The 19,938-nt window shown below is 47.5% G+C and overlaps 6 protein-coding genes across 6 annotated transcripts; 4 read left to right on the top strand and 2 right to left on the bottom strand.

Annotated features, from left to right (window-relative positions):
• Positions 1 to 1,559: 1,559 nt before the first annotated feature.
• On the bottom strand, positions 1,560 to 3,673 carry FOBCDRAFT_144680 (major facilitator superfamily domain-containing protein; the record flags this gene model as incomplete). Its single annotated transcript, XM_059608194.1, has 7 exons — positions 1,560 to 1,733; positions 1,807 to 1,989; positions 2,045 to 2,494; positions 2,561 to 2,738; positions 2,791 to 3,059; positions 3,202 to 3,348; positions 3,494 to 3,673. The coding sequence occupies 7 exons, from the start codon at positions 3,671 to 3,673 to the stop codon at positions 1,560 to 1,562; spliced, it is 1,581 nt and encodes a 526-aa protein (XP_059465908.1).
• A 739-nt stretch (positions 3,674 to 4,412) lies between these two features.
• On the top strand, positions 4,413 to 6,720 carry FOBCDRAFT_144747 (uncharacterized protein; the record flags this gene model as incomplete). The annotated part of the gene is made up of 6 exons (XM_059608197.1): positions 4,413 to 4,742; positions 4,839 to 5,057; positions 5,306 to 5,511; positions 5,573 to 5,874; positions 5,924 to 6,135; positions 6,184 to 6,720. 6 exons carry the CDS (start codon positions 4,413 to 4,415, stop codon positions 6,718 to 6,720), a joined length of 1,806 nt encoding a protein of 601 aa, XP_059465907.1.
• Positions 6,721 to 7,205: 485 nt separating this feature from the next.
• On the top strand, positions 7,206 to 12,068 carry FOBCDRAFT_243896 (ABC-2 type transporter-domain-containing protein; the record flags this gene model as incomplete). Its single annotated transcript, XM_059610560.1, has 14 exons — positions 7,206 to 7,493; positions 7,548 to 7,592; positions 7,645 to 7,807; positions 7,862 to 8,109; positions 8,162 to 8,709; positions 8,759 to 9,264; positions 9,327 to 9,945; positions 10,001 to 10,275; positions 10,329 to 10,598; positions 10,646 to 10,956; positions 11,010 to 11,216; positions 11,265 to 11,424; positions 11,480 to 11,919; positions 11,970 to 12,068. The coding sequence occupies 14 exons, from the start codon at positions 7,206 to 7,208 to the stop codon at positions 12,066 to 12,068; spliced, it is 4,179 nt and encodes a 1,392-aa protein (XP_059465906.1).
• A 1,629-nt stretch (positions 12,069 to 13,697) lies between these two features.
• Positions 13,698 to 14,885, top strand: FOBCDRAFT_206831 (Glyoxalase/Bleomycin resistance protein/Dihydroxybiphenyl dioxygenase; the record flags this gene model as incomplete). The annotated part of the gene is made up of 3 exons (XM_031190776.2): positions 13,698 to 13,706; positions 13,764 to 14,336; positions 14,403 to 14,885. 3 exons carry the CDS (start codon positions 13,698 to 13,700, stop codon positions 14,883 to 14,885), a joined length of 1,065 nt encoding a protein of 354 aa, XP_031034761.2.
• A 1,296-nt stretch (positions 14,886 to 16,181) lies between these two features.
• Positions 16,182 to 18,225, bottom strand: FOBCDRAFT_144564 (uncharacterized protein; the record flags this gene model as incomplete). Its single annotated transcript, XM_031190775.2, has 3 exons — positions 16,182 to 17,792; positions 17,860 to 17,939; positions 17,997 to 18,225. The coding sequence occupies 3 exons, from the start codon at positions 18,223 to 18,225 to the stop codon at positions 16,182 to 16,184; spliced, it is 1,920 nt and encodes a 639-aa protein (XP_031034760.2).
• A 271-nt stretch (positions 18,226 to 18,496) lies between these two features.
• FOBCDRAFT_279728 (uncharacterized protein) lies at positions 18,497 to 19,536 on the top strand (the record flags this gene model as incomplete). The annotated part of the gene is made up of 4 exons (XM_059611567.1): positions 18,497 to 18,685; positions 18,743 to 18,817; positions 18,884 to 19,178; positions 19,232 to 19,536. 4 exons carry the CDS (start codon positions 18,497 to 18,499, stop codon positions 19,534 to 19,536), a joined length of 864 nt encoding a protein of 287 aa, XP_059465905.1.
• Positions 19,537 to 19,938: the final 402 nt, after the last annotated feature.

Here is a 19,938-nt window from a genome sequence, read left to right as displayed (position 1 = left end):
GATGTCAGATTAAAATAGGGTTAATTTTTACGCTTGAGGATCAACTTAGTCCCCAGGAGCTCGTCCTTCTGCTTCTGTCTCTGTTCTATCATTTTAGGTATTTTCCTAACTACCCGGTATCAATATATCCAGGGACCCACAAAATACACGTTTCTTTTATCGAGGTGCTATGATTAATCCAAAAGGAAAGGGCTCTACTTTCCTTTATTATAACATTATTCTTATATCTAGAAAAAGAGGGGAAATTTATACCAACTCCTCCCTGCCAGAGTGGTAAAAGAATCAAGTCGACAATCAATAATATCACAACCTTTTGCTCCACATCTTAATCCACTCAACCCATCGTATAGCTGCGTATCTAACAAATATTCGTCCCGCAGACTAATGAAGCCGCAGCCAGATGTCCGATCAGGACTAGGGGAACTGCGGAGCCAGAGGCATGAGTCGGACGATCCCATAGCCCACCACGACCACTTCTTCCACCTTATGTCATCACGAACCTTGCCCTCACAAAATGCGCCCCTGCCACCTATTTAGCCAATTTTAACATTTAAAAGCTACCATTCACTTGATCATGCCTTATTCCACGGAATCTGATAATCGAACTGCTATCTTGGATGTGTGAGCGGGCCTTGCTCGGGGAGAACATGTCATAGCACATGAGGTTCCTAAGTAAACTTTAGCCGGCCGACTTCGCGGCGCCAACACGCGTTCCAACGGCAAAGAGCCCTTCACGTGTACACATTAGAATAACATCTCAGAGACTTATCTTAACCCAAGCTACCCTGGGCCTGGCGCGGACGTATTCACTGCTACGAGATTTTGCTAGCCGACACTCAACCGTTTGGAAAACCCTGGATTGGAGATTTTTTCATCATAACCCAGAAATCAAGTCCATGAGAGGCACGGCAATGGATAAAAGTCGGATCAATAGAGCTATAGCTCAGCGGGTCAAGTATTTCCTCAGCCTAGAGAGTCTCGACCTTCAGATACACCACGTTGGCTGCCGCAGAGAGAGAAATAGCAGGCCGGCAGAGCCAAGTTCCTTTTCATCGCGATGTATGAAAAGTGGTCGGTTGTAAGGTGGCCTGATTTAATGGATGTCTCTTTCGTAAATGCGGTTCATAGTCTGCACCATGATCTACTCTGGAGAGGTGCATCCTCTTATTCATGGTTCAGATGCGTATCTTTGTTTTGATCCGAGGGCTGCCAATGACTCTGGGTCACCTTATGGAAGGATAACTTCACTGGTTGGAAAAGTTCATGGGAAAGGACGTGTCTCGTGGTTCATACAAGTCTGTTCATGCGAGAAATATTACATTGTGTTCAAACACCGTGTTCCTAGCACCGCCAGATGGCATAATCTTTAACATGCCGACCCCAGCGGGATGCAGGAGGGGTAATAATTAAGGCGTCTGATCAGGACGAGACAATCTATTACCGTTAAGCTTTCTACTTAGCTATTTGACATCTCCCTTGCCTACGTTTGCCAATGTGTGGGATGAGCTCCATGAATCCCACAACCCCTCTTGAGCGCACACGCAGGCGAATAAGATAGACTAAAATGAATGCACCTTTGAATCCCGGGTCAAGCGCCTGCAGCTCTTCCCGAAGAAGATCAACGCGACCATCCCAACCAATGTGATACCAGCTGTCATTGCCATCAAAAGCATGACTGGCGGTACAAAGCCGTCGGTGATAGCCCAGTCATTCACAAAGTACGTCATCCCAAACTAAAAGTAGTTTCGTAAGTACATGGCATCAGTGCCAGAATGGAATTGGCGAAGGGAAATTTGGCTTACTCACTCCAAACGTGTTCTTGCAGACAGTGGCAATTGCCATGATTTCTCCCGAAATTGGCCTATAGCAATCGATGGCATAGGTAATGGAAATGGTAGGGATGGCGACAACCTGGACACCCACGAAGCCGAACCCGATGATAATGACGGCAGGCCAAGGCCATTTGCCCTGCAAGCCAACACCGAAAGCCTTCGTATGATTAGTTGAGTCCCCCAATGAAAGACGATAATGCAAATGTTCTCACCACTAGCCCAACAATAGCCGCAGCAATGAATGGAGTTAAAGACCAGAGCCGCATCTCCGGTTCGCGAATGCCCTTGTTCCTCGCCGTTGCTTTCTGTGACACGTAATCCGACCATGGTCCGGCTACGGCGAGCCCCAGCACGCCACCGCCCACGAGTGCAAAGTTGGCGTAGCCGACCTGCGCCGGTGTGAAGTTATAAGGCGGCGCAGCGAGGCCAGGAGACTGCAGAAGGTTAACTGCCAATAGGGCATTCGCAGCTGACCCCATCGACATGGATGCCCAAAAAATGATGGGAAAGAAAAAGATATATGCTGGAGTGAAAAAGTGCCGAATAACCGATCGCCACGCAGTCCGATCTATTGCTTGAAAAATACCGAACTGGGCTCGGCTGGGCTTGCCGCTTCCTAGAATCCCAGGTTGGGGGGATTGTATGTGTGTTGACGAAACAAACTCGACATGACCAGAGCTCATCTCTAATTTGGCATTGTCGTTGCTGCCTTGCTCCGATCCCTGGACAGCTGGGATAGGATCTTGATTCCGCAAACGACGGGTTTCCGGGAAGAAAAAGAGGAGTCCAATGATGTTAAGGCCCTGGGCGCCGGTACAAGCCCAGAAGAAGATTCTCCAGGAAACCTTTTCCTGGACAGCTCCTGATATAATTGGGCCAAGGAATAGACCCATAAAGTAACACCAACTTGGGTTGTAGGTAAGTAGGGCGTCTGAATTTGAGTGGCGTTGTAACTTACAAGTACGATCCGACATATTTACCGCGTTCGTGAAGGAAGAATATGTCAGTCACTACGACGTTCATAACGCTCTCATTAGCAGACGCCCCTGTCCCCGCAAGGATCCGTGCGGCTAAAAATGAGCCGTATGATGTAGCCGTTGCTTGCCAAATACAAGCACCAAAGTTCAGCAATGCGCAGACAAGGAGGGTTATCCGTCGTCCGAAAATCTCGCAGCTAGGGATGATGAAGAAATTGCAGTATCCTAGAAGCAACACAGTGACCCCAGTCTTGAAGAATCAGCTTCACTATTCCAGCACTATTGCGGTGACGAAGGGGGTAAGCCGTCAACTGGCCAAGACGCAGCCAGGCAGTCGAAACGACTCAAGGGTGTAACAATAACACAGGGTCAAGAGAATATGGTTATCTCACCAACAAAGCGACGTCAGTCAATGACTTTTCCCATTGCTGCATGAAAACTGGAGTTAAAGGTGCTATAGACAGAGCCGGAATAACGCTTGCGATCACGAAGATACCTTGGTTCACAATGACCAAGGTTTTCCAGAACATGCTCCAGTTCTGAAGATATAAGTTAGCTTTATCAATTGGTTGATATTTACTCAGAGACCAAAATACTTGGTGTACATGAACCACTGGCAGGAATCTCAAGGCAGGGGTGGGGCTTTGGAGCTGTGAAGAAACACCAAGACGGGATTATGCTAACCAGTGGGTCATGTGGATCGTCGGTCGGTTGCGGAATCAAGACGACCGAATCTGGATTGTCTTCATTGTGGTAAAACCTCGCTCCCCCAATCTCCGTCATGACTTCGGTGCCGGGCACAAGGTCGACCTCGGCCTCCCTTCCCACGGGCGTGAGGTTTGGAATGCTTCTTGCTCGCTCCATTTTCGCTGATGCCAATACTGTTTCGGGGGGCGATTAACGACAATCAAAGACCCTGAGGACTGACCAGCCATATGATTCTTTTTATGTCCTGCAAGGGTCCTCGTGCCCCGCAAACCAATAGGGGGTTAGGTAGGTTAGGCTGGGGTGCCGTTGCGGGGCACTATCGTTTTCTTCCCTATACTTCGTCCCCGCCATCATACCCAGCCCCGCCACGTAAGACCGTGAACACCAACAAGTGGCGAGACGGCCCCGCGACACTCGCAAAATACCTTTCCTAACTAGTTTAGGGTTAACGCTGGCTGCGACGTGGATTTGTGCAGTATCGGGACGGTTGTCTCGATAACCCACGCGTGCAATATTCGTCCTGGTCGGTCTTAACCCTCAATGCTCATTCTCTGTACTGGTGGTGACGGTTGACTGCTCTCCCTATTTTCGCCTTGGTATCTCTGACTAAATGGTACTGAATTGGTTCTCCCTCTTGTAGGCGCATTATCACAGGCTACCATTACTTAATTGAGTAGTATAGAGAGCAGTACCAAAGTATCGTTTCTATCATCTGGATGGAATAATACCGGGCGCGATTACAAGCACCTGAATTCTCATTAACTAACCTAGCCTTCTCCGACTCCAGCTCGTATTTGTCTTGGAGCATACAGTGGGCGGGCTAAAGAGCGCGCCAATCAATCACTTGATTGCGCAGCAATCAGCTCGCAGTCTAACCAAGACACATTGAACAACCATGAACGCGACAAAATGGAGAATCTCCAAGGCGTGCCAGGAATGTCGCGTCAAGAAGATCAGGTGCAATGGCGTAATGCCTTGCCAGAATTGCAGGCTGAGAAGCCTCGGCTGCGTATACCGCGAGAAGGCTCGCAATCGCCCGCGCAAGATCAAGCCGCGAACAGCCGCATCTGAGGCAATCGGGTCACACGATACCTTCGAAGCGCCCTCGATTGAGCCATCCGATGAGGGCTCAAACGTACCTCTGACTCCTAATGTAGACGTCGCCGTGTCTGCGTCACCAGCTCCTTCGGCGTTTGCGAGCGAACGCAGTATCAACAACAATAGCGTCGCCGCCACTCACCGAGCATCGCCTTCATGTCTACTTCAGCTTTATTATGGGCCCTCGTCAAACTTCGCTTTACTCAACTTGATATATCACCAGATTGAAGGAACTCGTCCCAATGCCCCGTCTCGCGAAGGTGTCGAAGAAGTTGGTCCTGGTCTGGATCTGTTCAGAGATCGAAGGTTGTTCTTTGGTGACCTGGCAGACAACCAGCGGCCAACATCAGTCTCCGAGGACTACTCAGCCATGCTTATCGACCCAGAAACAGCAAAGAGGTTACTCGACAGATACCTTCTCACTTACTGGCACGGCTTACCTGTGATGAGCAAGGAGACTTACCACCGCCGCCTAGACGCTCTCTTTAAACGACCCATCCTTGATTTTGATTGTCCAGAAACCATCATCATCATGCTGGCGGTGGGCCTTGGGGCTTCAATGGCTGGGGAGGAAGCGATTGCGGAGTTCTTATTTCAGAAAGCGAAGCAAGGCGCTGCTAAGCTGGATGAGGTTGTCAACACACAAGTTGTTCAAATACACCTTATGATGATAAGTCTCACTTCTTCCAGTTTCTGGGCTTTGTGCTGACATACCCTCACGGTCATTTCCAGTCTGAAAGAGCGCGGCCAAACTCAAGTTTCCTCCACGTCGGAACTGCAGTAAGAACAGCTGTTGCTGCTGGCCTTCATAAAGACACATGTATGAGACCTGGGGAAACGCAAGAGGTTGTCGACCAACGGAGGATCATGTATTGGAGTTTATTCTTCTGGGAAGCGTACGCCAAAACTTCACGCGAGAAAACCAACTCAGACCCGGGGTTACTGACCGGAGAATAGGTGGAATTGCTTTGTTGTCGGTCGCCCCAGCTCGATTCCCGATCCAGGTCAGAGCATACCTGTCCCGGGAGATCATCAGCTCTTGGTCTCTTTAGCCACGCTATCCAGGATCATGGATAAATGCGCCAAGCGCATCTACAGCCCGCGGCATGACTCTTTATTGCCAGTTTGGAATGCAGCCATAGAAATCCGCCGAGAGCTTCACTGTTTCGCAGAACAGCAGCTCAAAGACATGAAGTTTTGCCTTGTAGGAGACCCGAGCACCGGAGAACGTGGAGTTTGTCAAGCCATGGTGTCTACGAGTGAGTTACCCTGATCGCTGAACCGTCAACCTGGTAGCTAATTTCCTAGTGTATCACCATACTCTTCTGTTGACGTTCCGCCCATTCTTGATCCTTCGAGCGAAGCTGAAGCAAGAGAATCCATCTTCCGAAAACATATCTGCGGAGAGCTTACACACGCCTCCACGCTGGCTTGACAACGCCTGTGAATACTGCCTCGAGGCGGCAAGAAATTCCATTGGATTCTTGACAGCATCTTGCGCTACCAACATTCTTTGTCGCGTAAGGTCTACATTACCTTGCCAGGACGTAACATCTAACCGGTATTAGGATATCAAATACCATGGCTTTTTTATCGAAGGTGCATGCTACGCTTTGGCCTTTGACATGCTGCAGGAGAAGACGAAGACGGCTCACCGCAACCTCCCTTGGATCCACTCCGGCCTGAGATGCCTTCGTTCCATGGTTACTAAGGCTGGGGCCAATGTTGGCCAGCTACCAACTACAATTGCGTCAATCGAGCAAATGGTTCGCTCCGTATTTCCGTCTTTCGAGCTGAGGGACGATGTGGATCCGGATGTGCGGCAAGCTCAGGCTCAACAACCCTTAGACTCAACATTGCCCGGCTCCCCGTTCATGCCGCACGCTAGCGGGATCGGAGAGGAGCCGACATTCACTTTCCCTTCAATGCCGTTCGGCTTTGATGTCACTGGGCAGCCGAATGGAGCCTCTCTCTTTGGTGTAGGATCGAAAGAACTGGCAGATTTCACAGCTGCCGACGTCGGGTGGGACATCGCCTTTGGCACCATGAACATGGAAGCTTTCTTATCTCTTGATCGGACTAACGCCTTCAATTTTGCTCCCTAATTCCGGCAGGCGGATCTTGTTCCCGATCACGGTGGGGCTGTCGGTCTCGTTGCTTCGGATCACAGACCGTCCGGACTTAAAAATAAAGACAGGATAACACATCCGTTCCAGGATTATTCGGGAGATGACGGACCTTGTAAAACTTCTGTCCTAAATTGTTTTTTTTTTTACGTGTAAAGGGTGGTTGCTACAGGTCGGTCGTGGAGACTCGATGGGGTCGTGGCTTGATAGCATTCCGGTTCTTCTGGAAATACGGTAACACGGAAATGCGGAGGCATGGAAAAATGGATTTGCACGGATGGAGGCTAATTGTTACCGGGCTTAAAAGTAATATATACCATGGAATCTAGAATTGAATAAGGATGGATTTCTTTGCATTCAAACCTCAAGGAGCTCAATGGTGATCTAGACCGCTCAAAATATCGCGACAGAAGATACAATTGACCGCAGAACTACAGTGGCCTTCAAGCAGACCAACGGTCAACATGGCAGATACTCTGAACAATAACGGCACTCGCCCCGAAAGCCCCAATCAGCCCTTCGTTCATAACCAGGAAGCTCACTCTGGAACCTCGAGTGATACTAATGTAGACGTTGAGAACGTTGACGAGGAGAGAGGCAAGGATTTCATTCAGAAACGCTTAACATTAACGTTTCAAAATGTTATCGCACGCGTTACGGCTCCTGATGAAGCATTGGGTGAGACTCTTTGGTCCTGGGTTGATCCTCGTCAATTGGGTGGTTTGTTCAAGAGAACACATCGGCCGAAGAGAGTAAGCAGTTCTCAATCGACCACACTAACTTGGTGTCATTTGCTAACCTGCTAGACTATCCTACACGATGTTTCTGGTCAAGTGAACCCTGGCGAAATGGTGAATATGTCCCCATCCAAATTCGCAAATCTTGCTCATACAATTCAATCAGCTTCTGGTGCTTGGTCGACCAGGCTCAGGTTGCACATCCCTACTTCGTGTGCTTTCTAACGAACGAGAGGCCTTCCAAGAGGTTGAGGGCGAGACGAGATACGGAAGCATGAACCATATTCAAGCAAGAAAGTTTCGACAGCAGATCGTTTTCAACACTGAAGGTTCAAAAGCCTTGTCCCTGTTCAAGACCTGAATGTTGCTGACAAGCTTGTTAGATGACATCCACTTCCCAACCCTGACCGTCAACGAGACCATGAAGTTTGCTCTCCAGAACAAAATGCCTCGAGAGAGACCTGAACATGTCGGAAAGAAGGGCGATTTCGTCCAGGACATGCGGAACAAGATCCTTGACTCTCTAGGCATTGGCCACACGCAAAATACACTCGTCGGCAATGAGTTCATCCGTGGTGTATCTGGCGGAGAGAGGAAGAGAGTATCCCTAGCTGAAGTGATGGCCACCCAGGTGTGTACATGCAAATTCTGAAGGATAGAGTTGATGCTGATGTTCACCGTAGAGTCCCTTGCAGTTCTGGGATCAGCCAACTCGAGGCCTCGATTCCAAGACGGCTCTGGAGTTTGTGGAGACTTTGCGACGAGATGTCAATACAAACGGCAAGTCTGTGGTTTTAACAACCTATCAAGCCGGAAACGGCATCTTTGATGCCTTTGACAAGGTTATTGTGCTGGCCGAAGGACGTGTCATCTACTACGGGCTCCGCACCGCCGCCAAGCCGTACTTCGAGGACATGGGCTTCGTTTGTCCTCGTGGCGCCAACATTGCCGACTTCCTCACATCTGTTACCGTCAACACGGAGAGAGAGATTGCTCACGGATTTGAAACTCGGGTTCCGAATACCCCTGAAGAGTTTGAGGTTGTCTACAAGAGAAGTGAAACTTGTCGCTTGATGAGACAGCTCATTCAACAACCAGAGAACCTAGGCGATCAAGTTGAAGATTTGAAGGTGGCAGTTGAGCGAGAGAAGCGACAGCGGAAATGGAGACTTGGCAAGAGAGGTGTTTATACTGCCGGCCTTCGCGAGCAAATCATCAACTGCACCCAACGGTACGTCCCCTTTCCATCTTAGTAATTCGAAGAGTGCTGATCCTTGCAGCCAATGGCAAACCATGATGGGCGACCGCATGTCTCTTGTGATCAAGGTCGTTTCCGCCATCATCCAAGCTCTCGTCTGCGGCAGCTTGTTCTACAATCTCCCGCTGACGAGCGAGTCCATCTTTCTCCGGCCCGGTGCTCTCTTCTTCCCCATCCTCTACTTCTTATTGGAGACTATGTCAGAGACGACAGCCTCGTTCATGGGCCGCCCTATCCTGGTGCGCCACAAGCGATTTGGGTTTTACCGACCTACGGCCTGTTGTATCGCCAACGCCATCACAGATATCCCTATTGTTATGCTACAGGTTACGTGCTTCACGTTGATTCTCTACTTCATGAGTGGGCTTCAAGTCGACGCGGGCAAGTTCTTCACTTGCTGGATTGTAGTGAACGCAAGCACTCTCTGTTTCCTCCAGTTGTTCCGTGCGGTCGGAGCCATGTTCAACCATTTCGGTCTTGCGAGCTATATCTCCGGACTATTGTCCACGATACTCTTCGTCTACGCAGGTATCTCTCATGTCCCTAATCTTGTTTGTTTGTTGACTCCTCGATTCTAACGGCTACCCAAGGTTATCTGATCCCATTCGGCAAGATGCATCCCTGGTTCCGCTGGATTTTCTATCTCAACCCAGCTGCCTACGCATTCGAGTCCTTGATGACGAACGAATTCCAGGGCCTCAAGCTCGAGTGTATCGCTCCACAGTATATCCCCTTTGGTGCTGGGTACGACAGTCAGAATCGGGACTTGAGAGGCTGCACTGTTGCCGGTAGCGATGGGTCTGACATGATTGATGGTGTCGCATACGTTCAACAGCAGTACGACTATGCAGTTGGACATACCTGGCGTGGATTCGGTGTCGTGATTGGCTTTTGGATTTTCTTCATCGGTCTTACGGCACTTGGCTTTGAGCTACGGAACAGCCACGGAGGATCGTCTGTTCTGCTTTACAAGAGAGGGCTACGGACCAAGAAGAGTTCGGACCCCGAAAAGGAAGCCGGTTGGAACACGGAACGGCGTCTGCAAATGCCTTCTCAATATGCGCGACAATCAACCTTTTCTTGGCATAACCTGGACTACTTTGTTCAGTATCAGGGTGCGCAGAAGCAGCTTCTGAATCAGGTGTTTGGATTTGTCCAGCCGGGAAACCTTGTTGCTTTGATGGGCTGCTCTGGTGCAGGGAAGACGACGTAAGGCAATCTCTGGCCACACCCTATTCGCTCGCTAATCAACTTCCTTGAACAGCCTCCTAGATGTCCTCGCTCAACGCAAAGACGCAGGAGAAATCCGCGGTTCAATTCTCATCGATGGAAAGCCTCAAGGGATTTCCTTCCAGAGAATGACTGGCTATTGCGAACAAATGGACGTTCATGAGGCTACTTCAACAGTTAAGGAAGCTCTCATCTTCTCAGCTGTCTTGCGGCAACCGAGAGATATTCCGCACAAGGAGAAACTTGCGTATGTTGAACACATCATGGAACTGTTGGAGCTCCAGGATATCTGTGATGCCCTTATTGGAAGTGAGTATTGCCTATCCCCTCCGGCTTAGTTGCAGCACTGATTGAGGAACCAGCCCCTGGCGCCGGCCTTAGCATCGAGCAGCGTAAGCGCGTCACGCTTGGTGTCGAGTTGGTCGCCAAGCCGACTTTACTTTTCCTTGATGAGCCTACGTCAGGCTTGGACGGCCAGTCTGCTTTCAATATCGTTCGTTTCATGCGACGTCTTGTCGACGGCGGCCAAGCTGTCTTGTGTACGATTCATCAACCTTCCGCAGTACTCTTCGATGCGTTTGACTCTCTATTGCTCTTGGCCAAGGGTGGGCGCATGGCGTACTTTGGCGAAAGTAAGTCTCAATTCACGACTTTATGCAATTTTTCTCACAATCTTCAGCTGGACAATATTCCAAGACACTTCTCAGCTACTTTGCCAGGAATGGTGCCCCTTGCCCAGAAGGTGCGAATCCAGCCGAACACATCGTTGAGGTTATCCAGGGTAAGGGCGAAGTCGACGTTGACTGGGTCGATGTATGGAACCGATCTATCGAGCGCGAGAAAGCTTTGGAGAAGCTTGAGAAGTTGAACCAAGAAGCTCTGTCACGGACTCAAGGCGAACTGGAGGACACCGCCAGCTTCGCCACATCTAAATGGTTCCAGTGGAAGACTGTCCTCAACAGACAGATGATTCAGCTCTGGCGATCTCCGGCAAGTACTCGGTAAGCCACAATCTTATCAAAGACATACTAATCATATGGCAGGACTACGTGTGGAACAAGATCAACTTGCACATTTTTGCTGCTCTCTTCAGCGGATTTACTTTCTGGATGATTGGAGATGGCACGTTCGACCTTCAGCTGAGACTCTTCGCCATATTCAACTTCATTTTTGTGGCTCCAGGCTGTATCAACCAGATGCAGCCGTATTTCTTGCACAATCGAGATCTGTTTGAGACTCGAGAAAAGAAGGTGGGTTGCTACACCCTTTTGGCTTGACCACTCACTAACGCTACCCAGTCGAAAACGTATCACTGGGTTGCTTGTATCGGATCGCAGACTTTTGCTGAGATTCCATATTTGATCATTTGCGCGACTCTTTACTTTGCCTGTTGGTACTTTACTGCCGGTTTCCCAGTCGAGGCGAGATTCTCGGGACATGTTTATCTCCAGATGATCTGTAAGTCTACAGTTGCCGAGTCGTGAGAGTTACATGTGTTGACTCGGCTCCACAGTCTATGAGTTCTTGTATACCTCCATTGGGCAGGCCATTGCTGCATACGCACCAAACGAGTACTTTGCCGCGATTATGAACCCGCTGCTTATCGGAGCTGGAATGATCTCGTTCTGCGGTGTCGTAGTCCCGTACGGCCCGATGCAAGCCTTCTGGAAGTACTGGCTTTACTATCTTGACCCATTCCACTATCTCTTTGGTGGCCTGATGGGCCCTATTATCTGGGACGTAGAAGTCAACTGTCGTCCCGAGGAGTTTACTTCCTTCCAAGCTCCAGACGGCCAGACCTGCGGAGAGTACATGGCTGACTTCCTAAGTTCGAATGCCGGTTACGTGGCGAATCCCAATGCCACTGGGACTTGCGACTACTGTGCCTATTCAACAGGAGCAGACTATGCAAAGACCTTCAATCTTCGAGAAGAATTCTATGGCTGGAGAGATGTAAGTGAGAAGCTTTCTCGGATATTGATATGGGACTAACGGTTTGTCAGACTGGCATCACTGCGCTCTTCTGCATCTCCTCCTACGCTCTTGTGTTTTTGATGATGAAATTGAGGAGCAAGAAGACAAAGAGTGCCCGATCTGACTAAGTTTCAACTGTGAGTACATATAACTAAAGGACAGCTAGAAAGCTGGAGCTGATATTATTTCCAACTTCAGGAAACTGTTACGGCCCCAGCGGTTCCGTCACGTGTACCTCACATTTTCCTCCAATCATCGCATCCTGCATGGAACCAGATCAGCACCAAGACTATACAAATATAACTAATCCGTTGCAATTAGTACTAATCCACCACGATTACTATTAATCACCATCTACAGTCACTACTATATAGATCACATTCATTAGCACTTTTATAAAACCGAGCTCACTAGCTATTAATAAGATTTCTTTATATTAATAAGCCTAATATATATATCACTTAATTATAAAAAGATATAATAACTAACTTACTTAGTCTAACGCCCTCTGCTATCTATAAATATAAACCTAGTATATTGTGGCTTTCCTGTTTAAAATCTTAACTATTAGAGTTTAAATCACTGCTTTATCTCCTTTATGCCTGTAGCTTTATATTTAAAGTAGGCCACTTCTATTTATAATAGTATACAAGCTGTTAAACCACAGGGCGAAAGATCAGGCCATAATTGCTATGCAGGCAATTATAGACATACTTCAATTGCCTTATAAAAGCCTTACAGTGCTGTGACAGGCATGAATTATAACATTTTGCCTTTAATATAGACATATTAAGCTTAGGATAATCCTTATAAAAGGCCGTTTTAGAGTTATTAATATGAAATAACCACTGCATAAGCAGCCTTGAGGTGAGGGTCTGATAGTATAAAACACTTGGATAAATATGTTATTCTTTTTACTAATTGGCGTCTAGATTTATATTAAAATTATACATAAAATTAATACAACTTGCAATAGCCGGCGGAGGTTGCCCCAACATACATTTTCTAACGTCCCACCTTTTTAGGCCCAACTAAGCTTGCTTAGTCGGCCTCCCCCCGACTCAAGCCAACGGGTAATAGCACCCCTGGACGAAAAATACATGTATATACGGAGGAACATGTCCGCTTCCCCACAGCCCCCCAAACGCCACGAATACTACCCTGGATATAATCTGAACCGAGAAACGGGTATTATTGATGTCGTGTTTGCACCTCAAAGTGAGATGAACAAACACGTAATTGAGATGGTTATCTTCTAGGATGGGCTTAATGACAATAAGGTTGGACCGACGTTCGTGATTCAGCGCAGTCACTCTTCACCTGTAATTCTCTGGGCCAGACTTGACAAGCACCTGCGTTCCTAAAACACTCAAGCCCATGTTCATAACTACTGTCGCTCCGGTTGTCTACCCACGCCCTTGATCAAAGCATGTGAGAAGCCACGAGACAGTGCACATGCAAGACGGTTGTCTTCAACGTTCACGCATCTAACGATAGCGGCTTGAGCCCATTGCGGGGATACGGTGGAGAGTTGAAAGTGGTAGTGGAACCGCCCCGCAAATGGAGATGAAGAGTCCCGCAAACTTTGTGGGGAACATATCGCGGTGGCTGCTCCACGATTGCGCGCCGTAGATGGCTATAATATGCAGTGAATGAATCCGGTTATATCACCTACCTGGCTCAGCAAAGTCACGGCCCCTATTCGAAAAAAGAAATCACAGGTCGGAGGCTTTTATAGAGATACTGTACAACTTACAATGAACGGTGTACGTATGCTTCCACCTTCTGTCAGGCAGCCACACGCGCTAACAATTGCTTTAAAGCGCCCGACTCTCACAAACTGTAATGCTGGGGCGTCTGTGCCAGATACAGAAGCAAACGGCCCTAATGGACAGAGCATCGCTGAGTGGAGACGCAAGCGTGGCATTGATCTGTCGCAGCAGATCCGTACCGTCAGACTGGTACACATGCGATACCAGCATCCCGACCTAAAGAGCATCAGCACGTTTCTTCACGACTTTGGCATGCGTGCTGTAAAGGAGACCGAAGACTGTGTGTGGTTCCGGGGATATGGGGTCGACCAGTACGTCTACTATGCACAGAAAGGACCCAAGAAGTTCCTCGGCGGGACATTCGAGGTGGAGACATACAATGATCTGGTCAAGGCCTCAAAGCTAGAAGGAGCTGGCCCAATCCAGTCTCTCGATGACGCCCCTGGTGGTGGCGCTATGGTTACCGCCTACGACCCAGAAGGGGTTCCGATCAATTTTATCCATGGCCAGGAGCCAGCAAAAGCAGGCAAGATGCCTGAGAGGCTCATCGTCAATTTCGAGGCCGACAAGCCACGCAGAAGAAGGTTTCAGCGCTTTGATGAGGGGCCAGCTGCGGTACATAAGGTTTGAACACAAACATTACACACTTTGGTTTGACTGCGCATCCTGCTAACGAGGATAACGAAACAGCTTGGTCACTACGGCCTCTGCGTACGAAACTTTACCGAGCAGCTCGACTGGTATACTCGTAACTTCAATTTTGTACCCACCGACCTGCTCTATGTCCGAGGTGATAACAGCGCCGACCAGGACGTCGCTGTATTCGCCCACATTGATAGAGGCAACGACTATGTAGATCATCATACCATCTTCCTGAGCAAAGGCCAGACATCGCACGTTCATCATTGCTCATTTGAGATTCACGATTTCGATACGCAGCAGCTGGGTCATCAATGGCTTGCCGGGAAGGGATACAAAAATGTGTGGGGCGTCGGTCGCCATATCTTGGGAAGCCAGATCTTTGACTACTGGTGGGACACAACGGGCAACATGATTGAGCACTATGCAGATGGGGATTTAGTTAACCAAGATACGCCCATTGGACATCTGCCCGCGGGCAATGAGAGCTTGGCGGTCTGGGGTCCTGAGGTACCAAAGGCATTCTTAGATTAGAAGCTGTGACCAGGAAGAGAAGACCGGGGGCAGGTCGACTTTAATTGCAATCTCGTGGCTTCTACGGTTATGATGCGGTCTTGTGTAGTTCTAGATATTGTCAAGTCATCATGACACTTGCTTGTCAGTGTTGAATCCCGTACTGCAATATTTTGGAGATGTGACATGGCGTTTGAAAACTGGGCTGCAAGTTCGCTAAGCGTAGGATTTGCACCGGGTGACTGGTACTAAGAGTGTACAGGCATAAGCTATGGTCGTTGTAGTACGTTTACTACGGAAGCAAGGATAAGAGCATTGTGTTAAAGCAGAAGTGTATTTGCTAACCTTATGGCTAAGTCATAAACTCAATACTGTCACGACCTTCTAATTACCCTAAACCTTCTTTTTAACCTTATTCTTAGCCCTAGTAGCACTAATATATATTTCATTATAAAAGCTTTATTAGGTTTATATTTCCTTATATATTGGTATTTATTAATAAATTTAAAAGCTATATGCCTTACCTAGAAAGTAAATATACCTTATTTATATTACTTTTAGTTAACTTATATAATTAGATTATTAGAGTTTTCTTTATACTATAGTCTTTATAGTAATTATACCCTTAGTAAATTATTATTTATAAATTAATTAAAAATATAATTTAAGTCTAATTTCCCTTAATTAGTTTCTTTAACTTATATAAGATCTTATACAAGCCCTGTTTTTCTTATTAGGTAACTTAAATAACCCTAATAAGTAATTTATTTTAGGTAGCTATATAAGTATTAATATTATAATTAAAAAACCTAATTATATAAGTAATTAATTACTAAGCTAATTATATTTTTACATAAGAAAAGATTTATATATAGCCTTATATTACTATTTAAAAGCCCTATAAATAAACTAATCTTAGAGACTTACTTAATAGATATTAAAAACTAAGGTATAATTTTAATATTAATATAACCTTTCTTAGCTAAGGAATTAAAGGTATTATCTTATATACCTTTAAGACTAGTTAAAGAGTTATAATTTAAGTTTTTCTTATATTAGTTTTATACTATAGTAATTAATTTAGGCATCTTAATTTAATATTTATATTATAAGCTAGATATATTATTTGCAGTTAAGACTTATAGCTAAGAGCTTAAAGTAGCATAAAGAACTTAGCAAGGATAAAAAGATAACAATTATACAGAGGTCAAGGCTCTACACTTCTATGCGCTAAAGGTTTAGGGCTATTACAATTTAAAGATACTATGTTTAAAAAACCCAGAAGCTACTATTGACGCAGAAAAGCATACTCCTATACTACAACGTCCCAGTCGCAACAAGTTTGCGAAGCATCTGAGCAGCGTGGATCAAGTCAGATCTTGTATTGCAGGCCGCGAAAACAAATCGATCAGGGCGCAGAATAACAAACGTATTGTTGTTTGTTTCTTTTGACATGCGATGGGGATCATAGCCCTTAGGCTCGGGCCTTCCTGCGATTAGGGCTGGGCTGTCAGCGAATTCTGCAGCGGTAGCAACCCGGTAGATGTGCCGGCCCTCCAAATCACAAGGAGCAGCCCGAGTATTGTCAACGAAGACTGTGGCTTCGCCATCCCTCAGGGCTCCGTTGGATATGCCTTGGAGGCCGTGTAGGGCCGTCTCTATTTCGCCGGCGTTCTTGAGGTGTTGTAGTATCACAACTACTTGAAAAAGGCCCTTCTTCTCGGGACTGAAAATAATATCATCGGTGAAGAAGACCTGCTCATTTTGTGGCGTATTTGTAATGCGAACTGCATAGACTTGGGGAAAGTTCCTGCCGCCGCCAAGTCGAGGCAAAAACGCCATTCCCTTTCCCTCCTGCCATTGGTACCGAATCATCCCATCGCGGCGATTTCCAAGCTGCAACCAGTGCTTCCAGCTTGGGATGAGCTGAATGAGCCAGAGGTACCAGTCACGTATGAAGACCTTGGCGTTGCTAGATTCCGTGACATAATCTCCATTCTCAACAGTGGATAAAAGGGACTTGTCGAGTTGTTGCTTTCGCTCCGAATACCAGCCTTGGAGCAGTTTCTGGTAGTCTACCAATTCCTGGCCCCCAGTAGAAGAACTGATCGCTATGCGAAGACGCCATACCAGCGAGACGGCGTCCCGAAATGCCGACGCGATGCCTTGGCCACCAAACGGTGGGAATACATGTGCGGCGTCTCCGCACAGCACAACTCGACCGAGTGACCATTTGTTGCAGCTTCTTGCCGAGAACCGAAAGGGGCGACAGCGAAGGACTTCAATACAGTCCAGAGGATACATAATCTGCTCCACTTCCAACCCATACCGGCTGCCTGGGTGAGTCAGATAAGGGTAGACGACCTTAGCAATCTGAACCGGCTTAGCCATCTCGTTGGGATCTTCCTCGGGCAGGACAACAAATTCAAAACGCCAAAGTCTGTCACTATCAAGACCAAAGCGTCCACAAACTGCAGCCCGAGAATGATTGCACATAAATCTAAAGTCTTTAGGAAAGAATTCATCGTAGACTTGCTGGGGGGTGTACCCCTTCTCCCAGAGGGGGAATTTGGGGTGAGTTGTGGGCGTGGGAAGGGAAATTTTCCAGTTGAGCGCAACCCATTCTTTCTCGTATGGTGCGTTCCTGGCCTGATCCAGCGTGATACCTCGAGGTTCTAAGTATCTCTTACGCGTGAAACCAGTCTTGCCATCAGCGCCGATGAGGAATTTGCCCCGGACGGTATGGCATTGATTAGATGTATCAGTGTAGCGCGCATATACCCAATCTTTATCCTCCCATATAGATGTGACGCTCGCGCCTAGATGCATTTCAGCTACACCCATGGCCGTTATTCGAGACCTCAGGTGTTTCTCTATGCAAGGCTGCTTGTGGCACATAAAGCCTGGATGGCCAGTACCTCCTTCCGTCTATATGTCGTTGTTAGTGAACTCGAATCTGGTCACGGGGAAGTCAGAGATGTGCCCTTCAACATACCGTGCTGTAATCCATCATCATAAATGGCTTTCTGCTCAGGTCATGATGCACCTTGCCGATAAACCTAAAATTACCCATACCTGAAGATGGGGTGAGCAAGCTGTATAGAAGAAGATGGCAGTAATTGGCAAACTAACACTGGCCGATCTCTGTGAATATCTTATCGTATATCCCGCAACTTTGAAGGCAGCGGATACCATCTTCGTCTAAAGCGATTCCGCGGGGGTCTGCATTCACCTCACAGTCTTTTTCAAGAACAACATGGGGTATGGAATACTGGCTTAGGAGCACTGACACCATAGCACCAGTTGGTCCGCAACCGCAGACAATTATGTCGGTCGTCTTGGGTGACTCTTTCTCTGCCATGGCTGATCGCTGAGTGAACAGCAAATTTGATTCAGCTCGACGACAACGTCCTCTTGAAATACACAAATTCATACATCGCTTCATCTCTATATTGCGGGGCCCCATGGTTGACTGTTGTGGGTGACTTTGCGGGGCAAGCGGGGAACTGTGGCGGGGAAAGATCTGCTGTAGTATGTAAATAAGACGGAGAACATCAACTCCCTGCCGGAAACAACACGAACAACAATCAGCAGGACAATAGCAGCCAATTTATCATTTACTGAGAGCCAAAATGACGAACTGGACTCACTTGATCCGCTTCAGGGCTGTTGAGGATGGCCAAGTTCATCTTGGACAGTTAGTCGATACTTCACGAGACGTGGGAATCGACTGCCTGAACGGCGTCGAGGTGAAAGCCTTCTTGATAAATGGAGATGTGTTCAATGGTACGGTTACCCAGAACATCTTCACTGTCGATCACGTACGTTACAAACAGATCCCAAATACCCATGAGAGGCTAATAAAGATATTCGCAAAGTTGCTGTCGCCAGTCAGCCGAGAGCAGTGCAATTACATCAGGTGCCTCGGGCTTAACTACAGAGATCACGCTGAGGTGAGTGCAAAAGGATTATACAAACACTCCACTAGCATTTGATCACATATACTAACTCTGACCTAGGAAGGAGGATTTCCGATTCCTGACGAGCTCGAAGTTTTCACAAAGCCTCGGTTCGCACTCACAGGCCCACATCCGGCAGCAGTCACCATCCCACGATGCGCCCAAGACGGAACAAGCGACTACGAAGCTGAGCTTTGTGTTATAATTGGGAAAACTGGCCGAGACATTCCTGAAGACAAGGCGCTGGAGTACGTCCTTGGGTACACTGCCTCGAATGATGTTTCGGCCAGAAGCCTCCAGCTCGCGGTGAAACAATGGTCTTTCTCGAAAGGCCTTGACAACAGTTGCCCAATAGGTATGTTTCTGGAGCTTTCGATGCCTCATAAAAGGTCACTAATAAGTTTTTAGGTCCAGTGCTTGTTTCCCCCTCTGTCATCGATGATCCACAGGCCCTTGGTGTCAAGGCCATCTACAACGGTCAGACAGTACAGGATGGCAACACAAAGAACATGATCTTTTCTGTCAGGAAACAAATTTCTTCCCTTTCCCGAGGTACGACATTGGAAGCAGGAACAGTCGTGTTGACTGGTACGCCCGCTGGTATTGGATATTTTCACAAGCCACGTGTCAGCTTGGACCCTGGAAGCCAGATTGAGATACAGATTGAGAAAATCGGAACGCTGGTGAACAAGGTGAAATATGATGTTATATAGAGCTAAGAAAGTCTGACGAAAATCTTATACATATCCTCATAAAGCAACGCGCAAGTGTGGATTGTAGCCGTGATATGAAAGTTGGCCGGTTCGTTCAGACTAAAAAGTCATACGCACCACGACTGCATGGTTCCTGCGTGGAACGCCCCATTTAGGTCTCCAGCAAATGCGTACCTGCGTTGTCCTTTGTTTGAGAGAGCAACATTACGGAAATCATCAGCGTTCAACAATGTTGCTTCAGTATCTCAGTTCAGCATATACATACTGAATCTGACTGGGAGAAACTTGTGGTAGAGATCGCATGGAGACTCGACAGAACAGTATTATGTGGTCATAGAGCAGGTTACCACTGAACCAGATATTCTGAGGGGGCACTATCACAGGATTATACTTCTTCTAAGT

The sequence above is a fragment of the Fusarium oxysporum genome, chromosome IX, assembly GCF_013085055.1.
Source record: "Fusarium oxysporum Fo47 chromosome IX, complete sequence".
Taxonomy (NCBI): domain Eukaryota; kingdom Fungi; phylum Ascomycota; class Sordariomycetes; order Hypocreales; family Nectriaceae; genus Fusarium; species Fusarium oxysporum.
The sequence above is the reverse complement of the archived record's forward strand: the minus strand, read 5'-3'. Positions and strand labels throughout refer to the sequence as shown.